Below are 24,957 nucleotides of genomic sequence, written 5' to 3'. Positions count from 1 at the left end.
AGTTTATAAGATTCAACTACTTCTCTGCATTAATGTAATCGTACTTTATTTTCATTGTATTTCGGTTTCATTGAATGCAGATTTGTTTAAGTTTTAATATACTTTTCTATATTTTTCTGAATATATGGGTGAATTTTTCATACGAGATTTGTTAGGAAGATATATAACCCAATATAAGTCTGCAGCTATAAAATTGTTGATTTATCGTTAGTTAGATTTTCAACAAAATCGTGAAAGATGTTTCATTTTTATTATATTCCACTGCCATTGAATCGCTACATCAAGCTTTAAAATTCTAATAGAATATGGAAAGAATTTGGAACAGGAATTCGTGAAGCTTTCACCAGATTAAAACACCGGCGAACTGCTTCTATTGTTGTCTTTGAAATAAACTGTTCTCATACTGTTATAGAAAATAGAAAAGATTCCACCAGCTATTCGAGAAACCACGTTGATCGATGTGAGCGTAGAAGATGAAATAAAACAGTTATTAATTCCACGCTAGTATTGCTATCGTATTTAGTTACACATTCCGATACGTTATCGTTTATCGCGTGTAAAATTTCGACGTACCAATCCCGCTAAAAAAATAACCAAAACTTATCGATACATCCATCCATTATGAAAGAAATTAAACGATTCCTGTCGCCATACCATTTTCTAATTGAACGTCCAACACGCCCGTGTCGCTTTTATTCCAAAAGTAAGTAAGTACTCGATAAATCCCTCGCATTCAAAATGTTTTCCAGCCAACTGAAAAAGCCCTGTCGTATATAAGCCACGGCGAAGTTACTTTATGCTCCGATTTAAGGAATACGCGGCGTGCTCATAAACCATAAAAGATTCCAGTCATAACTCGAACGGTATCGCATTTTATTTAATTGCCCCGCGGCTCTTACACGGCCCTAAAGGAAAACAGGCAGCGGAGAACTTGCGTGCATAATATTATTTATTACCAAAGAAGCTGTTAAAGTTTAACGCCTGCCGCGCGAAATTAAACGCGATAAAATGTTTGTTATCCAATCGTATCGCGCCTCTAACGTCTCCTCAATGTCACGCTTGTTCCGTCTCGCTATCTCTCGCGGATAAGACGCGACTTTACAACCGCGAAGACGCTTTCGGCGTTCGCCCTACCGAGCGCACGACGATCAGTCGAAGACGCTTCGATCAGTTAACGCGACTGCTCGTGACTGATAAAGCCGACACGACGAGAGTAGAGCCTTCTTAATGCACGTTCGATTTAGTTTTATTCGTTAAAACGTACTATAGTGTATTTTTGATATAGATACGACTGGTACAGTCTACGAGCGTTTACAATTGAAGACCATAAGAGACGAACATGATATATACTAAGTTTCTATGCATTTATGGGATATTTAAAGATGCAAGAATCTACGTAACATGCGCAAGTGTAAAAAATATTTCAAGCGAGGTAGTCGTTGGAATGGTTAATGGATGGGATAAATTTGTATTTAGAGAATAAAAGAGAAGATGTGATTTATCGCATTCTTTGTCCATAATCTTCGGTTACGACCCATTCGGCACTTCAACTGCAACAAATTGATACGAAGTGAGAAAAATTGATACATCTCTTAGTTTCCAATTTTCGTGATCTTCATTCGTGTTTCTTATTTAATTAGGAATATATTAAGATACATATACATACGTTTTAATGCATTTTTAAATCCTTTTGATACACATCGGAAGTGAAATTTTGAAGAAATGACTTGGTCAAAACGTTGATTAAATTAAAAGACCAATACAACGCATTAAGTCGTTCAACGAGATTTATAACTCCAGCTCAACGCTCGAATAAAACCCCTGTCACCGAAAAAAATGCAAGAAGACATCGACGTCTTGGGTTAAGAAAACTTTGCATATTTTTAATAGTCGCAGGCATCTCGAGCCAATTTCCCGTTTCACCATAAAACCCCAAACGCTCGAGATTTATGGCCACCGCGTCAATTATAATCCGTTTCATTCGGAAACCTTCTTCGTTTCGACAAACCTAACCCTTCGCGACTCTGCTGCACACCCTCGAACTTATATCGTAAAAAAAGAACGATATTAGACGTTCTCCCTCGTCTTCCCTCTCTCGAACCTACCCGCTTGCCAAGCTGAGATGGAGCCTGGCTTTGGGGAACGTTTAAATAAGACGCGAAATTTTTTATACGGGTAAAAAGCGCGTGGCACGACGAGGAAGGCACAGCGAGCTGGTTCGTAAAACGTATCCCGCCGGATGGGCCAGAAATGGCCCCTCTACCGTATCGAATGATTACCACCGAGGAACGTACAACGTCGCGATTTAACTGCCCCTTAAAAATTGTTTGTCTACGCGGCGTTTTAACAACGCGATCCCCGTATACGATCTCTCGTTTCGTTCGTCCCTCGTCGATGTTCTCCGTTTCGCGACGTTTAAGGTAGATTTTAATGTATGCGCGGGAAACGACGCCGGTGGATGCCTTTGATGAGCGAACGTTTAAAACGCGAATATTTGAAAGTAGGGTAAAAAGGGAGGAGAAGATATAGTGTTAGGAAATTGAGTCGTAAATGGTACGGTTTTGCAAATGGTTGCTTGGAAGTGAGAGGGTTCGATGAATGGGGTGGCTTGTTGGTAGTAATTGTTAATGGTTTTGGAAAGAGTGGAGTCTTCTTTTAGAAGAAATTGGATCTAGGGTATGGTGATGTTTTAATTAATATCGGTAAGCAAAGATTATTGTTGGGGATGAAGCGTGATAATCGTATCGCGGGTATTTATACAATTTTCTATTTTTATGAATATAATTGAGGGAGCGTAGTTTGAATAAAGATTCGTTTCGCTTATTTGGTTCGCTCACTAAAAATATCGTAATGAGTAGTTTATTCTGGACAATTTACAGATTTATCGCTATTACGTGAATTTTCTGTATTTGTACATCTTTAACTTTCCCAAAGGTGTTTAAAAATTCGTGGTCTGACGGTGATTCTCAAAGATACGGATTATTTATTTAAAAAATGAGATAAAATACAATAGTAGTTTGGTTGTTTCGTCTGTGAAAATTATCACTAGAAATTTTGATTGTATATTGTAATTTAATAATTATTGATTTACTTTTTTCTATAAGAAATAGTATTTTCCAAGCAATCCCATCGACGGCGTTAGTTTAGGACTAAAAGTGTATGTCAACGAGTTACATTTCATCGTGGGATTAAAATAAAACAAGATTGATAAAGTTTCAGTAATTAATTCTGGAGTGATAGAGAGTCTCCTAATCTGCTTATAACAATATAGTCGTTATCAAACAAGGCATCTGGAAAATATTATTTCCAAAAAACAATCCAACAAGTAATACATTATCTCATACATTTTAAATTTAATATAACTATTTTATCTACAAAATAGTTTCTCTAAAATCTTTCGTTCTATTTCTCAGAGCATATTATTCCTTATTCTCATGTTTCTGTATTCTCGTATGTGCTTCTTTCTATTTATTTAACGAAAGTCTTGGACTTTTCACAAAACCCATCTCAAAACTGGGTTAAGAATCTTTCTCCTTAGTAACAGAGGAGAACACGAAAATACAGTACGAAATATATGGAAATGCTATCAGTTAGATAAGCGATTTTATTAAAAAAAAAAAAAAGAAGCATCGCTTACGTTCGTTTCTCGATTGCGTATCGTAAATTCGATAAGCTCGGTCCCAATCTCTTTGGTTTTCGTCACTGCGCATAAAAATTCGCTACGTCAGCAGTACTATCGTCTAAATAGCCGAATTCGTTGCTTCTAGGTCAATGTGGACATTCCTGACCGAAATGCAGAAACAAAAAATCAACGAATCGAATGAAGCGTCGCACGAGAAGCGTCTGATTCTTCGTGTCTGACCATGACCTGGAAAAATCTACTTGCTTCAGTTCCGCAAGGAAATGGGATTGCGATGGAATTGGAAGTTTTAGGGGAAATGGGACCTAGATTTTTGATACGTCGGAAAAATTGTACTGGTTCATTTTCTTTCAAATGTTAACCTTAATTCAAAAGCTATTGCTGTTTCTCAAATTACTTTTTGTATTTTTCCTTTTCGCTCTTCTTCGATATCAAGTGACCTAAAATCTAAGTACGAGGTTGTAGATTTTACATTTCATTTTATTTGTATGCTATATTATTTTCTTTTATTACTATTTCATTGTACTACATCCCAATAATTTATTTATAGCCGCATTTTACCTTAATTAAATATTTTCAGAGTAGGTTGCGCGTTATCTAAACATCTAATTTTTAAATTACTCTGAGTGCATCTAAGTAATTAAATAACTAAAGTTATTACTTGACTCATTTTAGATTAGTTTCTAACTAACAGATAAGTATTCAATTAATTTATATAACATCCTTCAGACTAATTCTTCAATTTTCTATCCAAGTCAAAAATTGTAAATTGTTTCTCTGTCAAACGGTCAGAATTCCGCCGGTAGATTTCGCGATTCATTAAAACATATCTAGAAATAAAAAAGAAGAAGAACGAGCCTGGAATTTGTCATATCCAAAAGCCTTCGTTTTCTCTCTAAACTCCCAGCTAATTCAATAAATTGTCGCGAAAGAAAAAAAAAAAAAAAGAAAGGAAATACGTTCGCAACGTACAACAAGCTTCTTTACACCGTGAAAACTGTCTCTGCAAATACGTGGCCCACGGGAGGTCCCTCATTAAACATTCGTCTCTCGTTAAAGCAGAACGCGATCTAGCTCCTTAATTCGGCGATGAGGAGTAATTAAGCGACGCGACGAACAGCGCAGCTGTGAACACGAGATGAAGAACACAGAGAGACGTCGAGGTACTTTGTTTCGCAGTAAACCGGGTTTAATGACTTCATGTAAAAATACCCCATCGACTTTACGATATAGCTTCTCCTCTGCGTCTCTTCCCTACCTTTCCATCGTGTTCCTCTTCCGATGCTTTCGTTCCATGTTCCTCGTGATCTTCTATACTTCTCCTCGCAGGGTGAGTTTTCGGCTACGACCATAATTTTATAGTTTTATGTAAACTGTATCGAGCCATGAAACACGCGGCGCTCTACGATGGCTTGATGGTGATTGGCGTGCAGCACGAGATAGAGAGAGGATTTCTACGGGGTATAAAATTTTCACGACGTTCAGTCTCGGCCGCCTTTGACACGCAATTCTTTTTCGTCCGCTGCCTCGAGACGTCGTAAATAAGTGATAACTGGATCGCGGCACGGCGGAACGCGTCGTCAGCGATCGTCGGCCTCAGTTTCGACGTTGTCCTGCTTTGGATATCGGAATTTCGGTGGTGGCTCTTCGACGATGTTGTTGATAGGCGAAGTTAGTAGTCTATGTTGGCGAATAAAGGCTCGAAAACGAAACTTTCTGCGAGGAATATGAGTACAATCGTTTCTGTCTTGGCCGAATGATCTTCCTAGAAGGCAATTAATTGAATAGATTCATTTGGAAGAAGTATAGGGTAATATCGATTTATATTGGAAGAAGAAGACACAAGAATTAAATTCCTTACGTTCAGAACAGATGAAATTACGTCTATTTCAGTTGAATAAAGTTATTGGGAGATGACTGAGCAATTTATTCAGTTTCACGTTCCCTGATAATTAACAGTTTGAGGGTGGAGCAGGAAAGTGGAAATATAGAGTAACATTGGTCCATATTGGAAAAGAAAGGGTACAAAGTGAAGCTCTTTCTTGGTTGAATAAAGTTATTGGAAGGTAATGGAGCGATTTATGTAGCTTTACACCCCGTAATAGTTGAGAATTTGAGAATGGAGCGCGAAAGTGGATCTATAGAGTAATATTAATTTCTTCTGGCAAAAAGAAAATCCAAGAGAAAGATTCCTGATAGCCAGAATAGTTATAGCGGTGTATTTCATAATCTATGGATATTTAGTCGAATAAAGTTAGTATGGAGTAATTGAACGATTTATCCAATTCCACGTCCCTTAGTAATTGCTAATTAGGAGCAGAATATAAGGGTGAAGTACGCTCTGATGTTCAAATTACGCACGAAGGCTTGGCATGACGCAACACTTCGTTCGTGACGTAGGTCAGGTAGTTCTACATATAGATCTTCCTTTGACCTAATTCTACTTTCGCTTTACGTGATGGATAAAATGTCAGAATTTATGAAAAATATTGATTTCTTATAAGTGAAAATGTATAACTAGGTAAATATTATTGTTATTGTTTAATAAATAATTAATTTATTAAAGATTAATAATTCCAGGATAATATCTTAGGTTATATATGAAAAATTAGAAGTGGACCTCAAGCCTTCGATAGCTCAGTTGGTAGAGCGGTGGACTGTAGTTGGAAAGTAAAAGATGGACATCCATAGGTCGCTGGTTCGAATCCGGCTCGAAGGAATTTTTTTATTTCGTGAATTATAATTTTGCATTAAATATTTGTCATACAGATATCCATTTGTTATCTTTTATATACATTTGTTAATATTATTAATAAACTGTTAAAGGTATTATACAATTTTGCGTAAAAACTTATCTGGTCATAAATACAGTTATGAAATAAGAAATCAATAAGAAGAAAAATTTACTGTGAAAACTTAATTGAATAAAATATATAGATTAAATTATAAGTTAATTCGAAACGATTCGCTATATAAACAGAATTGAATCAGATCTAAAGAAATTTGATTTATCGTAAAGCTTCCTATTTTCAACTAGATTATTTTTAGTAATATGTGTTTATATATATAATATGTGTTCCTCTTGCTGAATGTCACTTCTATAAATATTTGAATGAAAAGAAACATTAGTTTGTCACACAATCACATGTTTTGTTGTTAGAATCATTGAAAAAATTATGAGAAATATTTGTGGAACATTGATCAATTAAATAATTATGATTTTTCTATTAATACCAAAAAAAAAGCGATTGCAAAAAAGCAGGTCCCACCGAGATTTGAACTCGGATCGCTGGATTCAGAGTCCAGAGTGATAACCATTACACCATGAGACCGCTTGGAAGGGGTAGTTTTTCTCACCCCTATCGAGGTTTCGAAAAATATTCCGCTATTACAGTAAAAATGATTTAGAAAAAAGATTTTTCTCAGGTTCCACCGAGATTTGAACTCGGATCGCTGGATTCAAAGTCCAGAGTGCTAACCATTACACCATGGAACCGGTTGGTTAACGATTTATATATATATGTATTCTATCTACAGAAACATATCCTATATAAATATATCGGCACAATCAAAAGAAAACTACTTAGGTTCCACCGAGATTTGAACTCGGATCGCTGGATTCAAAGTCCAGAGTGCTAACCATTACACCATGGAACCTCACATGCGATCGATTTTTTAATATTACATCGTATTGAACTTTTATTTATTTCAAATGTTAATATTTTTATAAAATTTAAGTTTACATATTTCGTACTAAAATTTGAAATAATAAGTTAAATGTTGTTTCTATCTCAATATTGTATTGGTTATTTATTTTATAAAGATTTTCTCACCGTTATGTAGTTTGTTAAGAAAATTTAATAACTTATATAAAACTTCATTTTATACGGTCATAGTCTAACAATAGGAGCTTCAAAAACTATAACTTTCCTGTGAAACCTGTTGCACGAGCAAAATATAAAAAATCTTAGACTTTAAAATTAATAACTTATTGTTTAAAATTTTCAAGATGTAAAAAATATTGAAGGTCCCACCGAGATTTGAACTCGGATCGCTGGATTCAGAGTCCAGAGTGCTGACCATTACACCATGGAACCCTCTATTTAAACAATTTTCAGTCTACTTTCTTATTTTACTAACATTTTTCAAAATTGCAATAAATGATGCAAAAACGTAGGTTCCACCGAGACTTGAACTCGGATCGCTGGATTCAAAGTCCAGAGTGCTTACCATTACACCATGGAACCAGTTGTTGAATCAGTATTTATTTAAATTTTTTAATTAATAAATTATTTATCAATATTTAAATGATTTTTTGAACCAAAAGCAAAGGTTCCACCGAGACTTGAACTCGGATCGCTGGATTCAAAGTCCAGAGTGCTTACCATTACACCATGGAACCCGTTGTTGAATTGGTATTTATTTAAATTGTTTAATTGATAAATTATTTATCAATATTTAAATGACTTTCTGAATCAAAAACAAAGGTTCCACCGAGACTTGAACTCGGATCGCTGGATTCAAAGTCCAGAGTGCTTACCATTACACCATGGAACCTGTTATTTAATTAACTTTTTACGCCTCCTATTGTTGTTGAAACATTTGTTTAACTTTATAATAAATTATTGCAACGGTAAATGCAAAAGTATAGGTTCCACCGAGACTTGAACTCGGATCGCTGGATTCAAAGTCCAGAGTGCTCACCATTACACCATGGAACCTCTTGTTAATAATATTCTTGCCAATACATGACAATTATCAAAATCGCATTCGATATTGCCAGCTGTTACGTAGGTCACGATTACCAAGAAATCCGCGTGTCTTATCGGGGCTTTAATTCTTCTGCTATGCGCATTTTACTTATCTACCATAATCCTCCACTTCTTTTTTCAGTTATTATCAGCATTTTTTCCCAACAAACCAAACTCACACACACGCACACAATGAAAATCACAGAAATAAAACACGTCTACCTAAAACATAAAAATCATCAAATTACCAGCCTTTAAATCGTTCTTCAACTTGCTCCAATCCTCCACCCTCACCAATGTACCAATCAATTCCACAATGACATTCAACAATCTCGATCGACGAACAAGCCAGCAATCCTCCCTACTTTTCGAGTCGTTCGTCTCAGTCCGGAAACCACTCGAATTAATTTCCAGTCAAAGCATATTCTCTGTTCGGACGGCGCGACGCGTTCTCCTGCTTGACGTCCAATCAGGTCGAGCAACCCCATAGCCGCGGATACCCAGGCTCTGTTTGACCCTCGATCGGCCCGCGACAGCTCCGATTCCATTTCTCTGTTATACTTTCGTTCACAATGGCTCTTCTTACGGTTCGCTGATCCTTGACTGACAGCATCCCAGGCAGGCGGCACGTTCGTTCTAGGTGCGGTCCTGTCAACCTCGGATGACAGCCGACAGAGCAAGTGTTATTGTTCAGTCGGATTTTCGGGCCACGGGGATGATTCAGCCACCGTTCACGCGGACACGCTCGATGCATTTAATTAATTTGATAATTGGGCGCCGCGCTTAAGCACGCGGCGCCTGGAACAGAGAGGAATGTAAATCTATGGGGCGATTTATCACGCTGCGCTTGCAAAAGATTTTTTTTATTTCATTGCCATAGTTAGACTGCGAATGTTTATGCATTTTCATACTTTTAGAGATGCAGCTCGAGAGACGTAGCTTTAAGGGAGATTTGTTCCATCGACTAAATATCGTAGTAAACTCTTTATCTTGAGTATTTCGTATACTTTTGCGTGATAAGATGCATTTTATACTTTACGTTTTTGAAATAATAAGCGGATAAACATTCGCACAGTCTAGCGGTGGTATTAGCGGAGAAAGAAAGGAAAGAGAGTTTAAACACGAGGCGCTTGGAACCGGGACGTCTGGCTTATGGGACAATTTACAAGAGAAAGATCGTGCCAGATTTTCATTACTTCTTTGTGATGGTATTTTTGAAAACAAAGACAAAAGGGAATTTTAAACGTACATTATTATACTACAACTAGTAGCCAGGAGTAAGACTCACAACATGGTAAAATTGTATTATGAAAAACGATCTATATTCTGATTTATCGTCGAATGGAAATTAAGCAGCTTTACAAAAATAACCCCTGTTATAGTCCCGCAATTCCATGATCTAGTTAAAAATGCACTTGCAGAATTTTATAATATAACGAATACTTTGTTAAAGATTTAAAAAGTATTGAACAGTAATTAGATTTCGTTAGAGTATTCTCTGGGTTTTCTGAACAGAAGCAAACATAGAGAAGAGTCTCTTTTGGTATGAACCATTCGATAATAAAATAAAACCGCTAGGAAAATTGCAAAGAAGGGAAAATGGGAACTTCATTTTTCTGTCGAAAACGCGGATCTGCAATATCGAAATTTTAGGATGATAATCAAAAGTTGAAAGGATTCGTAGAATTCTCATATTTGCAGCGTAACACGAGTTCTAAATTACGCGTCGCGGAGGGCCCTTTTGCTAGGGGGAATTTCGCAAGAATTTCTTTGCCTCTTATCGAGTAAGCAAGCTGCTTTCCTTCGGAGACCCGATGTTCCACCGAGCATGAAATAAGTGTACACACGCGGAGGAAAGGGACGATAAAGCGAATTTCGAAGGGAACAAGACACGAAGGAAGCGGTCGTTCTCGAAAACGCGGATCCTCCCCGTCCAATCGAATCCGCAGATAAAAAGAATCTGTCCCCGTTGTAAAACCATAAAGGTGTAATCGTGATCGTACAAGGGAAAGGAAGTAAAGAAAACAGCGCGATATATGTTCGCCATTTGTGCAGACAGGATTTACAACTTTGCGCAACAGTGCAAACAGAATGACGTTTAACGCTCGTTATTTAAACAGGATGGATATCTTTGATGTTCGTCGCAGGATATTGACACGAAAATTTACCGAGAAATTACGCTTCGATATCGATTACGAGATTAAGTATCGATTCGTTTTTTTGGTTATTACATTATCAGTATCGTATACTGTCAAGAAAACGTTTTAAAGTTATTACTTATTACTGAAGACTACACGGGGAAAATATGAGTTCATCTTTGATTCTACGACTTTTTATCGGTTGTTGGGAAAAGAAGCATTTCAATATGAAATAGTTGAGAAGACCTATAACTTGATAAATTAGAGGATATAAAGCAGAGATGACTTTTTATCGGTTGTTGGGAAAAGAAGCATTTCAATATGACATAGTTGAGAAGAACTATAACTTGATAAATTAGAGGATATAAAGCTTGTAAAAGTAGATGACATATCTATGTGTACTGTTTTCTAAGAAACGAATGATATTTGTTTAGTTGTTATGTTAGTGTAATTTAATTAACAATAGTCCATATTAATATTACTAATGTATTTTTTAAGTGTACCGAAAGACAAATATCTACATTTATGCAAACACATATTTAATTCCACAACGAAGTGCAAAGATAATTTTGTTATGAAAATGGTTGACAATAAATCGGATTTTAAAATTATTCTATAGAATACGAGAAATGTGACGTCATATTTTTCATCCTTGTGTTCTTCGTTTATTTTGTAAGAATCTAAGTTCCATTTCTCTAATCATATTCATAAAAATCTGAATTCCTGGCAATATCAATAATTACCAATATATCCCCCGTCCTATTTCTCTGAATTTAAAAACTTAAAGTCGTAGTTTTCCTAGACTTCAACAAAATTCACTCACTTTTCCAATTTCATCACGAAATATGTTACTTCTCTTGACTTTCCCAATTTCACGAAAAAGTGGAATTTCCAACCACTTTCCACCGTATCATCAAAAAAGTGACATTTCTGCTCGCCTTTCCCAATTTCATCACGAGACGTGTATCACTGGGTCATCAGTTTCCGCGGAACCATTCACCAAAAACCTGACGACAAACGTGCACCAAAGTACACTCGCTTTGCGGCTTCTTTTCTAATTAATGCGCGACTAGCGTCAATCATTGACCTCTGTGCCTCGCACCGAATAAAATATTCGACCACGCGTCGTCCCGAGGCACAATGCAGGAAGTGCTCGGTAGCGTGGCGTATCCCGTTGCACAAAAGCCGCGTGCAACCGGTGCAGTTGCTCTCCCTTTTACCCTCTTCTTGTCGTATCCTTGTCCCTCTTCGAAAGCCAAACAGAGAGATGCCCCGGCGGCGCGTTTCTCCCGCTAATGAATTCCTCTTTATGCCAGCGAGTAATTGGTACCTCGCATTATTCTCAATCAGCGAGGCTGTCCTCGCGACGTAGTAAGGATCGCGAGCTAGGGAGCGACTGGATCGAAAGAATCACCGTTTCGTGGCAGAGAATGAGAGAGTCGAAGAGGAGACACCGCGAATGATAGGGACAAAGGAAAGTAGAAATGCAGTGAAAAAAAGGGAAACGTGGAAAGACGCTGTGAAAGTTAAGGAAAGAGGAAGGAAAGGAGAAAACTCTGCACGGGAGTTAAGGGAAAAGGGAGGAGAGGAAACGATGTGAAGGGGTCGAGAGTGAAAAAGGAAGAGAAAAAATATACGAGGTGATCCATGTAACTGTTTGAAAGCGTAACTTTATTCTTAATGTGGTCTGAGACGTAATACGCTACTCTTCTGCTTATGCTGGTTAACGAAAGTATTCAGAATACTTACAGTGCATAAAAAAGTTTAAAACCGATACTTGCGTGGAATTGTACAAGTGGAATTTGTGTTAGACATTGTTTTCTGTACCAAACCCATACATAATCATATTATACATTCATTTCTCTCGTCAATTGTAATCCAAGTTTTTTAAAATTATAGCGTCTTTTTCCGTTTTATTCTTTAAATTTCCTTCTGCTGTCACTGTACTGTAGAAAGATTTTATGAAGACATTATGTATGTTATACGAAACCTTTGGAAATTTTATTATCGCTATAATAAGCTAAACATATCATCATTATGTTAGTAAAATTTGAAATCAATCTGTAAATATATATATGAAATAGTATTATTTATTGAATGGCGAAAGGATTCGATCTACATAAAAAAAAAATTCATTTTAGCATTTAAGAAGTAATACGATTATTGTTGTAAAGAATCTATAATCCTACAAATGTTGCAGTCTTTCAGACGTTCGTCTTCTTCCTTTGAAATTTTTCTTTAAGTGTGTTAATAACGGAGTTACGTCTGAAACAATTCTGTAGACCACCCTGTAGAGAGGAGTGAAAGAGGGAGAGCGAATGGAGGAGAAGGAACGCGGGAAAACCACACAGAAAAGTGCATCAGCGGAGGAAGAGATTCGCTGATTTACGAGCGGCAGTTGCTGGGAGGGCATTAATATTCGTGACGGAATATTAAACCGCGAGCGTCAATGGGCAGAGCTTCAAAGAGATTTTCCGGCCGCACAGGGAAAAGTCGAGAGATAGAAGGCGGGTGGCAGATCAACGTTCCTGCAAGATTATGAGATTCTCGTTAAGTGCCACGTGTAAAGAGTTCTTTCATACGCAGCCTCGACCCTGCCTGCATCGTCGTTCTCTCCTCGTCGTTATCCACGATAACGTTCGAGTTCGTAAAAAATAAATCGTCGCATAAAACGACACACAGAGATATATCGATTTATCGTTGGTTTTATTTTTCACGTCGGAATTTTTTGGACGGTCAGAGACACGTGAAGGTATGGGTTTTTCACGCGATGGATTTTATATCTTGCCGGAGATATCGCGGATATTTATTCCATAATTCGGTTGGTTCAACATTTCCCTGGGAATTCGGTTGGATCGGGGGGTCAAAATTAATTCGAGCATTTTTCGACGCTGTCCCTCTTGATAACGTTTTATTACGTGTCACGCGATATTGGCGCTTTTTATTATTGTTTCCTTTCCACGGGCTGATGAATAGAAAGCACGACGGAAAATAATTTTGCTTGCTGAGTGGAAAATTCGATTCGATGACGAGACTAATTGCGCGTGAAATGGAAAATGAATGCATTACGATCCATTCGATTTGCAATATTATGTGCCGATATCGAACTATAACAGCCAAATCGATCCTCTTTTATCAAATATACTTAATTATAGACAAATGTCCAAGCAGGCCATAGAAAAAGCAACTCGACCATCTACAATCTACAGAGAAATTCTGTAACATATTGATTATACAGTAATGAACTAGTTGCTATCTATACAAAATCTTATAGCGTACAGTTTATACTCATTTCATAATTTTTCTGTCTGATCCTAATTCGGTAACCATTACCTGTATTCATTAATTAACTAGCATTGTTAAATCATGGGGCGATTTCAACAGGAGAAAAACTCTTCGCTAAACATCAATTACTTATCGCAGAGGCAAGAATTCCATCGTGAAACGTCGAAATCTCGCCTGGAGCGTTGCAACGTCCCGGATTCGAACAAGGACATTAATGAGATAAGGCCGTCAGAGAGGGTAGTCCTGGTAATAATGAGGAACATTTTTATAACGAGGATCACCATCGCGAAATCATCTCCTGGGAAAAAAGGGAGAAAACGGAAGGAGGCTGCAGCACGACATTTCTCTATCCAACATCATCCTCCATTCTCCGTCGTCGTCGTCGTCGTCGTCGACGTCGTCGTTGTCGCGGGGAGACTTAATTATCTAATTAATTAACCTCAATCAGAACGATGAGTAATTTCTCGGTTCGCTGGCGCCTTTGCCAACGTCGAGACTTTCTTGTCACGCCGACTGTGGCCCCGAATTACGGATGAGTTCACGGCAAATCGATTATGTCCCGATGCTATTGCCCGCCTCTATTTAGGCGCAGCATCCACAGGATCCACAATCCTCCGGCGTTATCCTGTTTTCCCTGGCCGACCAATTTGCTCCTGCCAAGCCAGCCCTCGTCCCACCGATCCGTTCTCTATATCTGTTCGCCTTTATCTTCGCCTCTTACACGCCGATCGCGCGATAACTCGCTCGTGAAACGACCAGACGACGCGAGTTTGTTTTACCGGGGGTTCTCTCGCCTGAAAATTGCGTTTGCTCCCCGTGCAACGTTCTCGACATGCTCTGTTCCAAAGGAAGGCAACCTGCTGGAACGAATCTTTGCCAGAGTTTGGCAAAGTTAAGGTATTATAAATTTTGAGGGGATTTTTATTCGAGGAAATAATAGATCGTAGTTTGGATGTAAAATTAATATCTATGAATGGAGTCGGGGGAGGAAATTAAAAGTTGCGAAATAGGAAAAGGGAATTTTATAACAGTTCATAAATTAAACTCTATAAATTGGGAAGAAGAGAAGAGTGATTACGTTACCAACGTCATATTTTTTTAATGTATTTTAGAATAAAGCATAAGTCGTATGATATACCGTGAGCATAGATTGCAATAAGTGAAAAGGAGGTCATTTATTTTTTAAGAAATTCAACACTGACTTAGGAGAAAGAAGAAGGATATGATAAATCACTTCAACTTCGAAGATCGAAACAGACAAGTGTTATACGAAACTTGTTCGTTTATATATAGCCTTGTGAACAATAAAAATCCAATCTGTAGTTTAAAGAATCAACTTCCAGAAGGTAGAAAGACGCCATGAAGATCTCTGAAAATTTTTCCCACAAATATCAATTTCATCAACTGCCTACCAGTTTTCATAATCGAAAAGCACAGTCGCTAATAAGAGCAGCTAGATGCAATCCCCGATTCCAAATCGTTCAACCCAATCAGCCACCCTCTTGGAAATAACAACACCGCCCCGAAGATGCTCGAATTCCTACTGGCAAGCATAGTCCAGGATCCGGTGCCGACAAAAGCGATCCACCCCCTTGGTATCAGTGTAACTGACGTTTTTGACGCGTCAAGTGGATCCAGCCACGGCTAGAGTTTCGTTTAACACACACAGGCACGCCAAACCGAGATACTCGTCGATCCATATCGGCTACTGTTTTACATAAACATCGACTCGTCAGCGACAGGGGCGGAAATCGCAAGCGGAAGGGTGGCAAAAGGGGAACGGTGATTCGTCTAAGTGATCTCAAGTGTTTTCGCAGTTGACTCGCGGCGTGTTTGCACGGCGAACGAAGCTTTTTAAGGTTGGTTTAACCCTGGCCCCGGGCCCCATTTTCGGAGCTAACTTCGTATTTAGTTAGTCAACCCCGAGGCCGCGAGGCGCGATGGGAAACGACAAGTGGCATCTTCCCTCTTCGAACGGTGGACGATTGTCGTGCCATCGCCACCGTCTTTCATGTGCTAATTCCTGTTTATTTAATCGAATGCTGACGTCGATCGCCCCGGGATTAATTTCTAATATGCTTTAACGTGACCCGACTAGATTGTTTGGACAAACGCGTTTGTCTAGCGTTTAGGTGGACGAGAGATTTGTTGGCGTTATGGATGATCTCTTTCCAAGGATGGAGAAGCGTGGAGATCGTACGAAAGTGGGAAATACGGGAAAAAGGACAAAACCATTTTTGTTAATTTGCTGACTTTTATGTCACTCGATGACTAGTTTAAATATTACGGTCAAAGAAGCAAATAGTATGACAGATTCGAAGATATATACGTCGGAGAAGAGTCAGGAATAGGGTTGTGGGCGTTTGATAAATCTTCATTGGAATTGGCCATCGTTGTGGTATAACAAAGGTACGGTCTGCTAACACGAGTATGGATACTACCGACTCGACAATCAACCGCGGCGATTGAGCACTCGCGACACTAGTGATAATGGTCTTAGGTTCGATAACGAATCCGCGGTCAACGGAATGATAGATATACTTGCTCACAAAATCTAACTCAAACGTGTAATACTCACAGATCGTAAGGTGTTCCTCTCTTCGTCGATGAGATCTCAGAAAAGAATAACTTTTCGTCCCAATGATGCCACAGAGGAAAACTATGATGGGGTGTGTCTAAGGTGACAACGAATTCAGGTTCGATAACGAATCCACGATCCACGGGAGGACAAGTATCAACGTAATACTCGATTCGGATAACTTCTCGATAACTCAATCAGCAATTCGTCCAACGACTAACTAACAAACTAACTGACCCGTGATCCAACAGAAACTGCCCTTATATACCGCTGTCCCCACTTCTCTGGTCAATCTTTGTTTTTAAGGAGAGCCATATAATCATTTCATACCTCTGTCAGGTACACGTCCCTCCCGTGACCGTGGCTACGTCTAGTGACCCGCTATGTCACTTCGAGCCCGAACCCATCGTCATAAAGTCAGATTGGAACGTTAAAACTATTTCTTATTTTTATTACTTAAGTGCAGCTATAGTAAAAGTCTGGACTAGGGTATTGGGGGTTTTCCCAACATTCCGGACGGCAAATCCCGATGTTCTTTCATCTTCGACGTATATAATAATAATAAGTCTCGCAGGGAGAGATGATAAATCCACGATGTTTTGCGTTAGGTATTAATTCTTACGTTAAGTAGATTGATATTAGACTGCATAATTAACGTTATTACTCACAATTTCTTTTATTCTATATTTTTCCTTCGTTTCTTTTAGTACCATTCTAGCGTTTTTTCTTTTTTTTTCGAACACGGATACTGGTGGATTGGTCGACGAAGAATCGATATCGTAGCGACGCTTCTTGTTTGCGAAACGATGCGAGACAGATCGCGCGAGCGAATTGTCGCGGCGTACTGAATTTTTTACCACGCTTTGTTCGATGTCGCGTTCCCTGCTAAATTATAGTTTTGTTTGGGCTGTTTCGTTCGCGCGAAACGGTGATCCTTGACCGAGACGATTCACAGGGCGACGTTTGAATGAGGATTCGCGACACAAATCGAAATTCGTTAGCCACGTTCGCACAACAGGTTCACACGTCCGTATGCCATGTTCGCACGTTTGCAGGCAACGTTCTCGTGTTCCACAGTGTGTTATCTGAATGAGAATTCAGGACAAAGGTAAACAAATTCATACAATGTGGATTTTTCCTGAAACTCGATACCTTCTCGATATCATCTCCGTATGATGTATAATGAACGAGTGAGCTAATTTTCAAGTGATTAGATCGTGATGCAGAAACGATTTCTACTAATCCTCCATCGATTTTTGGGATTAGGTTATTTAAATAATTATAATTACGTATATGAAATTATAATTGACATTTATATTATTTACAGACTGACGATATCATCGAATAATAAGATCAAAATCGAACAATGATTATTCCGATTTTTGTTCACTTCATGTCACGCTGTGCGATTGTGCGATTTAATTGCGCGCGTTAATTCCGTGCACGCGGTCTTTTCAATCCGATTGATGGACCTCGTTTAAATTTCAGTATTTGATTTTTATTATGATTATTCGAAAGCATTAAATAACAAATAAGATTATTTGAAATATTTCGAAACATTCAATTAGCTCAATTCTTATGATTTCTTTGGAAGAATTTTAGCTAAACATTAGGTGATACCGTTACTTTGCAATGTCGTATCATATAATATTGAAATATTATACATAATATTTATTTAAAAGTCCTCTACAAATCTACAAAACTGAAATTTAAATTTCACACAATCTTCGTTGGTTTAAATATCGAATCTATGATCGATACCGCGAATACAACTTCTTCGTTGAAAGTCAAGGGATTAAAATGAAATTTCTGCCATATAGCAACATAGATAATTACTCTTCTTCCATTCTTCGCTTTGTACCGTTATAGTATTAATTAGCTTCGAAGCAAGCATTTTAATTGTTTCCGTTTAAACATCTTCATCATAGTGCTTTACATTACAAGCAGATATCGTGTTCTACATTAAACAAACGTTAAACCAATTAAAACGCAAGCCCACACGTTATAAATCAATAAACGTGTTCATAATTTTCATTCACCGTGCTTGCGCTCTTCATTATCGATATTACACTCACACGTTCTTGCAAAACGCGTTTCGATTCTTCTTTCACCCCTCAGCCACCCCGTATCACGATACAGACGTTGTAAAATTAGCGATATTAAGCGGATCGTTCGAATAAATTCTCGTTGCTGACGCATTAAAATTATCGTATTTCGGCGATTCTTTCATCGGACGGTGGAAAATTACACGCAAACACGGGAAAAGCATTTGTATTATTAACGCAGAATTCGACGATAATTTCGAGGCCGCGGTTTCGAGATCGAACCTCGTGAAATTGCGAAGGCTGACTCGCTAAAAGCACTTGGACGCCACGAACCAATTAGCATCTTCGTAAATTACTGGCGAATTACTTTACGAGCTGATTGTGATAAAATCGCTGGAATACGTCTCATTTCGAGTCGACTCGCTTAACGAATGATAACAAGGAATTACGCGACCAAGCTTAACTATCTCTATTAAACATGTACATGTACGTTCTCAAATCGAATATCTAATTATTTACTAATTAGGAAATAAGATCATGTACACGCGAAAGTCTTGCACTTCCTTTCCTCTTTCTATTTTTTTTTCTATTTCTTTTTATTTCTTCCTGCTCTCTGTTTTCCCCTCATTAATTTCCTTCGACAGCTGCCGCTGTCGCAGCTTATTATCGGCGGCATTGTCAACATGGCTGGTGCATCATTATATCACGAATCGACCAAGCGATAACGCGACGATTGCGAAATTAAGTCAGCCATTGAAGCTGCCGTGAACAGGGTTTAATAATACGCGATTATCGGTGGATCACTCCTTTGGCCAACGGATACAAGTAAATTATGTCCCCTGTTAATTAATGACACCCCCAATAATGTGTTATTAGTTTCTTTATGGAATCTGGTTTAATCGACACCTTAATTGAAATTTAGTCCGTTATGACGTTCGTTGGGTGTAAAATTTCACTTTAATTATACATTTAATGCTTTTGCTCGAGCGTATGTTTGTTGAGATTTTCTTTTCGAATTTAATATTACGTTGTTGTCTGGACGATGGTAATTATCGTAAACGATCGATACCGTTCTCTGTGGCTAAATCTAATTGAATTTGAATCTTGATAGCGATATAAAAATTATAAAAAAATAGCGTGACTCACCGGTGGTTCACGTTATCGCATAAAATGAAGCTGTTGCGAACCACCAGTGAGTCACGCCACACGTTGGTCGCGCTAGTTTATGCTGTGAAATGAGCGTTAAGACAGAATAACTCGTTTTGAAATAACATACGTCGCACGTGCGAATTAATTAACATTATTATTCTAATGCTTTGTTCTTGAATTAATAGGTAAGCTGGTAATCACGAGATTTAGACAGAGCGTAATTCTGTTCCTTTAAAAACAGCAGGTGAATGCTTTTTCGATTTCAAGCAATCTATCAAACGTTATTTTCCAATTTTAATAAAGAGAACGTAATTCTTTGAAAACGAATAAGGATATAAAATACCATACAATATCTTTTCATTCTTCGAACGTTTGCTTTCGAAACTATATCAGAATTTATTTTTAGATGCCATAAATCAAACACTCAAAAGATATAAAGCAACAGGAGAAGATAGAACAAGATAGAACATTTACGGATATAAAATACTTTCTTTGCTTTTTAAACTTTGCTTTATTATTTTCAAATGTCATAAATATTCGATTAATCGACAGTCGATTATTCAATCGTTACTCGATTCAGAACGTACGTGATGTAACATCTGGCAGATTTTCGTCTCTCGTTTATCGAAGAGACGCTTCTCGTGTCGAGTATTTCTCTATCGACGATATTTTCCAACCTTCGTGAGGAATTTTCGAAATCCTTGGCAATCCCGTCTAATGGATTACATTCGCGGGGATGTTCTTACAGAAGCAGAGCTACTTCTCCCGGCTGGCAAAGTCCTACCCGATTCTAAAGCTCGTTGATGTATACGATCGTCAAGTAAAGACCGTGAAAATCACGAGACATCGCGTGATTTCTACTGACTTCCGTTTCTTATTGCGCCACAGTCGTTCATACGGGTGTACGTGTTGGACAACGTCTACGTTTGCATTCTGGTGCACATACTTTTTTACGTTGCTCTGTGGTACGCCACTACGGTAAGTACAACTGTAAATTTTGGTCAGAAAATTTAGGACAAATTTTTTCAACATTTCGAGGTAATCCAAAATTACCATACAATGAATTTTCCGCTGTCGCTCTTGTAATTTCTCTTCCATAAAGCTTGAGCAACTCTAAAACGAACATTATAATTGTTACAATTTATCACTCGAAACCAATCTTCTTCGAAAACTGTAATAATCTATCGATAATTTTAATCGAATCGCCAATAATCTAAAACAATTAGTTACAGTGATTGATGCGACTGCGATGATTTTTTTAACGCTTCTATTATCTTCGAAAAGATTTGTGTCCACGTTCCTAGATTTTTTATTTAGTAATTTAGTATCATGCTAATTATAGAAATCTAAAATTTCAATTACATTATTAATTAATTAATTAATTAGAAGGCTTAATTTGTTTCTTAACCGCAGGTGATAAGAAAAATGGAGAAGGCGAATAAGGAGATGCTAAAAATTATGGAGGAGAACAGAACGGTGCGTCGACTGATCGATAATAATAGAAATTCAATCGTATCGATTTCTCGTTTAAACGATTGTTGCAGAGACTGGAAGACGTAGTGGCGTTGAAAGATAAGAAAACGGAATACGACGAGGCGGTGGTTAAAGTGGTTAGTGTCTAGAAGAAACTTTCAGTTCTTTCAAAAATCACAATAAACAATGAATAAGCGAATCTCATTAAACACTTTCAGAAAGAAACGCAGAGATTAACATCGCAGGAACTGGAAGACGAGGTAACTGAAAGTTCAACCGTCTCGTTAATCTTATAAATATGGCTAAAGACTACTTTATTTATAATTTCACCTATAACAACTTAATTCTATAATTAGTAAAAACATAGGTGCATGTGAACGAAATATTTTTAGTTACAAAAAAAGGGGTAGCTTCCACTGTGATTTTCAGGAAAAGTGACTTACAACCTTCGAATTTTTATTTCTTCGATCTCGTTCTCGTTTCGATACACAAAAATCTGACGATTTTAACAAGAATTACAACGTAACATAATCTTCCATACTATCTTAAAGCCCAACTCAAACTTTTTAACTACAAAAAAAAAAAAAATGAAATTAATTGCAAAATAATCTCAAAGACGAAGCAACGATAGAATTAAGTTTGCAAAACTCCTAGCCCCATAAGATTCATTTACTTTATCAAATCTCAACAAAATTATTATAATTCAGATGCAACGTCTAAGCACGGAGCTGATCAACGCAGAGGACAAGCTACTGGAACTAGAGAAAGTGGTGAAGAAAGTATCGAAAAAATATCTCTTCTATATGAAACATAACATTGAAATTGCTTCTATAGCGAAATTCTTCGATTGTCATTAATTCGTAGTTGATTTCCAGTACATATCCAGTGGAGAATCGTGCAAGAGTTCTGCGGGCGACGTCGCTGACCGAGAAAACGAACGCGCGGGACCGTGTTTTGGCGAAGGACGAACGGTCTCGCTCGAGAATCTCAAGGTACGTTTCAATTAAACTGTGTGCACCGATTTTCCCTACGTGACGGTGTTCTGTAATTGTCAAGAAAATGAAGACGGGGAGGGCGGTTTACCTCTTACTACCGGTTGCGTCAGTCGTTGTAACAGCTTGGGCCAGCGTTCCGAAACCGCCAGCAAAACGGAGACGAACAGATTGTTCAGGAATTCTGTTAGGGAACTCGCGACCACCGGGACGCGACGTGTAAAGTTATTTCGGTGTCTGGCGAACGAAATTGGGGAAAACCATAGGACTCTCGGTTAGTTAAGACGCATTCAACGGAATAGTCGAGGCTTTCGAACCCCGTGTAAGAGTTAATGCTGACGCCGATAGGATTGTCGTCGTATTATTGTTAGGATTATTGTGTGTCTTGATTACGTAATGTATCGATAGATAGCTTGGATAATGGACTGCGGTAATCCTTTATTGATAATAATTAGTCTGTGGATGTTTATACAAATTTGCGGTACTAGGGATACGATCGAAGAGATAGAACGTAAATAGATGTTTGCTTCATCCCTTAAATGTTATGAGTATTCTGCTTTGTATGTTTTGCATACCTTTGCTAATTTTCATAATGGAAGCATAGTGTTTACTCTGACATTATCTTGTTATAAAAAATACTTTTCGTTCCTCTTCCATTATTATTCTATTTATATTACTTCGATAGATTAGATTAGATATAATAAGAACTAGAGAAATTAGCGTCAACGATTGAAAAAAAGTATTGAGTATAGATTGTTGTTGTATTGTTGTATTGAGTATAGATATTTTACAATTGCAAATAATTTGAGGCCATTCGAAACCGACAGGCGAGAATTAAATAAATATACACAAAAATGCTAATTAGAAATAATATTTGTTTGAATTTTGAACAACTTGGTAAAATTATTTGCATGTTTTTTACTTTAAAGAAATTTCGTTGTATTCTATGTAAATTAATTTTCTTCTTTAATAATCGTCTCTAAGTTCTATAAAAAGAGTATGCTCTCCAGAGAGAATATTAGAAAAGAAACCTCTATATCCATTTTTACATTTCTCGTAAATGGATGAACACCTGTAATCCATTTGGTAATAATTATAGCATCTAAGAGATTCGTTATCGATCGAATATCGAATTAACGTTAATGAAAATTAATAGAAATATGTTTCACATTGTGTTGAAGATACTCGAACCGTCATTTCCACCGCCGCAGCCACCGGAACCTCCACCTAGGAAGTATGGGATCTTTGTCTCTCGACCTCCTGGCCAACGTCGTCCACCTCCCGCGGCTTCAGCTGCGACTGCACCCCCAAAAATCGGACACAAGTAACTACGGATCCGTGGAAGCTTCCGAGGAATCCGGGATTTATCACCGTAAGCGCTATTTTATCCATTCTGTAACCTTTTTTTTTTATATAGAATTTTGTTGAGATATGTATAATTTTCTGTGCTGGACTAGGTTAAATGCGTAGTAGAGATACTTGTATGCGAGTGTCGGTGTGTGGAAGTATATGTGTCCGCAACGTCTCGAAAACAAAGGAATGTAAACTCTTCAGTCGGTCAAGAGTCAGTTAACAGTCGGGTATAGAAGAAAGTGCTGAGACGCGTGCAAGTGTGTATCGATGAATATATAAGGAATCGTTCATGAAATAAATATTTCATTATTTTAATATTAATCCTCGGTATAAATTTAGTGTTCCTATAACATTATTTCGGCTTCAAAGATCCACAATTCTCAATAAATTTACATTTCTCGTTAAATAGAAACGTTTCTAAATATTGCAATTAACGTTACAAAGGAAACTTAAGAAAACTTAGTCTTAAGTTATGTCCGTGGTAATATTTGATTTTTATATTACGTCCACGAAATATTAGGTTGTCCCAAAAGTTTCTTCCGTTTCATAAGTGGAATAATAGATGCACAACATTTTTTATTTTATGTTATTTTATGGATTTATGTATGATCGATTTTGTAGTAGTAGAATAAAATGGATCAAACGTAATTCGATAAAATAATATAAAACAAAAAATGTTGTGCATCTACCACTTCCTTATAAAACGAAAGGAACTTTTGGGACAACCTAATATTTCGTAATTTGTCGTCAAATTAGATAATTATTGTCATAAACGACAGCTAATTTACCCGAGTTACTAATTTCAATAAAAAGGAGAGAATAAAATATCACCGATTTCTCTTTTCTATTTTATAAGTTACTGACAGAAATTATGAATTTGTGTACACGAACGTGAATCATAGAAATTTGCATACATGCTTAGCAAGTTGCATACGTTGTTTTAGACACGACTTTTCGGACATCTTTTCACGTCGAATGTGATTTTTATGATACTTGATGATTTCAGAGCCTGATAAATTCATGTGGAGTGCTGGAGATCGTCGACGAGACGATAGACGAAGAAAGCGATCAGGAAAATTCGCTAGTAGTGGCATTTCGACGCGTTTTAGTGCGAAAAAATTGCACGACGAGTCTCTGAAGAACGTGACACCTTTTACCAGATCGTTGTTGGGTCTCGTTACAATTTTCACGCAGGAAAAATTTTAAATATACTGCATACAAATAGACTATGTAATATATTTCTTAAATATATCGGTTACAAGTGTTTGCAATAAATCGAATAATATATAGGAAATATTACACACTTTCTACTTTATATTTATCTCCTTTATACGTAATTATATTACATGTATAAAATATTGCTTGCCCTTTTCTAGGGAAATTGACTTGTTGGGATTAAGCATCTCTGATATCATGAACATTAACTCCGGATACAGAAAAACTGCGTATCCGAATAACGAGACTTTCTCATTTATGACACTTACCGCTAACAACAAACCGAACGAATATAAATACGTAATATATTCGCGAGCATTAGCTAACATAAACTTCTT

The 24,957-nt window shown here is 37.4% G+C and overlaps 1 protein-coding gene and 9 non-coding genes across 11 annotated transcripts; 2 read left to right on the top strand and 8 right to left on the bottom strand.

The window, feature by feature from the left end:
* The first annotated feature begins 6,266 nt into the window (after positions 1 to 6,266).
* Trnay-gua (transfer RNA tyrosine (anticodon GUA)) lies at positions 6,267 to 6,359 on the top strand. The gene is made up of 2 exons: positions 6,267 to 6,303; positions 6,324 to 6,359. It is a non-coding gene; the product is annotated as a tRNA-Tyr (tRNA).
* Positions 6,360 to 6,900: 541 nt separating this feature from the next.
* Positions 6,901 to 6,972, bottom strand: Trnaq-cug (transfer RNA glutamine (anticodon CUG)). The gene has a single exon. It is a non-coding gene; the product is annotated as a tRNA-Gln (tRNA).
* Positions 6,973 to 7,064: 92 nt separating this feature from the next.
* Trnaq-uug (transfer RNA glutamine (anticodon UUG)) lies at positions 7,065 to 7,136 on the bottom strand. Its single transcript has one exon. It is a non-coding gene; the product is annotated as a tRNA-Gln (tRNA).
* Positions 7,137 to 7,225: 89 nt separating this feature from the next.
* Trnaq-uug (transfer RNA glutamine (anticodon UUG)) lies at positions 7,226 to 7,297 on the bottom strand. The gene has a single exon. It is a non-coding gene; the product is annotated as a tRNA-Gln (tRNA).
* A 368-nt stretch (positions 7,298 to 7,665) lies between these two features.
* Trnaq-cug (transfer RNA glutamine (anticodon CUG)) lies at positions 7,666 to 7,737 on the bottom strand. The gene has a single exon. It is a non-coding gene; the product is annotated as a tRNA-Gln (tRNA).
* A 78-nt stretch (positions 7,738 to 7,815) lies between these two features.
* On the bottom strand, positions 7,816 to 7,887 carry Trnaq-uug (transfer RNA glutamine (anticodon UUG)). The gene has a single exon. It is a non-coding gene; the product is annotated as a tRNA-Gln (tRNA).
* An 83-nt stretch (positions 7,888 to 7,970) lies between these two features.
* Positions 7,971 to 8,042, bottom strand: Trnaq-uug (transfer RNA glutamine (anticodon UUG)). The gene has a single exon. It is a non-coding gene; the product is annotated as a tRNA-Gln (tRNA).
* Positions 8,043 to 8,125: 83 nt separating this feature from the next.
* On the bottom strand, positions 8,126 to 8,197 carry Trnaq-uug (transfer RNA glutamine (anticodon UUG)). The gene has a single exon. It is a non-coding gene; the product is annotated as a tRNA-Gln (tRNA).
* A 92-nt stretch (positions 8,198 to 8,289) lies between these two features.
* Positions 8,290 to 8,361, bottom strand: Trnaq-uug (transfer RNA glutamine (anticodon UUG)). The gene has a single exon. It is a non-coding gene; the product is annotated as a tRNA-Gln (tRNA).
* Positions 8,362 to 20,411: 12,050 nt separating this feature from the next.
* On the top strand, positions 20,412 to 24,703 carry LOC126868329 (uncharacterized). 2 transcript variants are annotated; one of them, XM_050623667.1, is made up of 8 exons: positions 20,412 to 20,564; positions 21,000 to 21,062; positions 21,131 to 21,196; positions 21,278 to 21,319; positions 21,767 to 21,834; positions 21,935 to 22,051; positions 23,233 to 23,423; positions 24,411 to 24,703. In XM_050623667.1, the coding sequence occupies exons 2-8, from the start codon at positions 21,012 to 21,014 to the stop codon at positions 24,608 to 24,610; spliced, it is 735 nt and encodes a 244-aa protein (XP_050479624.1). In that variant the 5' UTR covers positions 20,412 to 20,564; positions 21,000 to 21,011; the 3' UTR covers positions 24,611 to 24,703. The 2 variants fall into 2 exon arrangements, with proteins under 2 accessions (XP_050479624.1, XP_050479623.1); XM_050623666.1 differs by having other exon boundaries at positions 21,767 to 21,838; positions 21,924 to 22,051.
* The last annotated feature ends 254 nt before the right edge of the window (positions 24,704 to 24,957 follow it).

This window comes from Bombus huntii, chromosome 8 (genome assembly GCF_024542735.1).
Source record: "Bombus huntii isolate Logan2020A chromosome 8, iyBomHunt1.1, whole genome shotgun sequence".
Classification (NCBI taxonomy): domain Eukaryota; kingdom Metazoa; phylum Arthropoda; class Insecta; order Hymenoptera; family Apidae; genus Bombus; species Bombus huntii.
The sequence above is the reverse complement of the archived record's forward strand: the minus strand, read 5'-3'. Positions and strand labels throughout refer to the sequence as shown.

Excerpts from the sequence above, each read along its gene's own strand:
- LOC126868329 (XM_050623666.1), top strand. The coding sequence starts at position 21,012 with ATGGAGAAGGCGAATAAGGAGATGCTAAAAATTATGGAGGAGAACAGA. Across the intron at positions 21,320-21,766 it reads CGCAGGAACTGGAAGACGAG|ATGCAACGTCTAAGCACGGA; the intron begins GTAACTGAAAGT and ends ATTATAATTCAG. Across the intron at positions 21,839-21,923 it reads TAGAGAAAGTGGTGAAGAAA|TTGATTTCCAGTACATATCC; the intron begins GTATCGAAAAAA and ends ATTAATTCGTAG.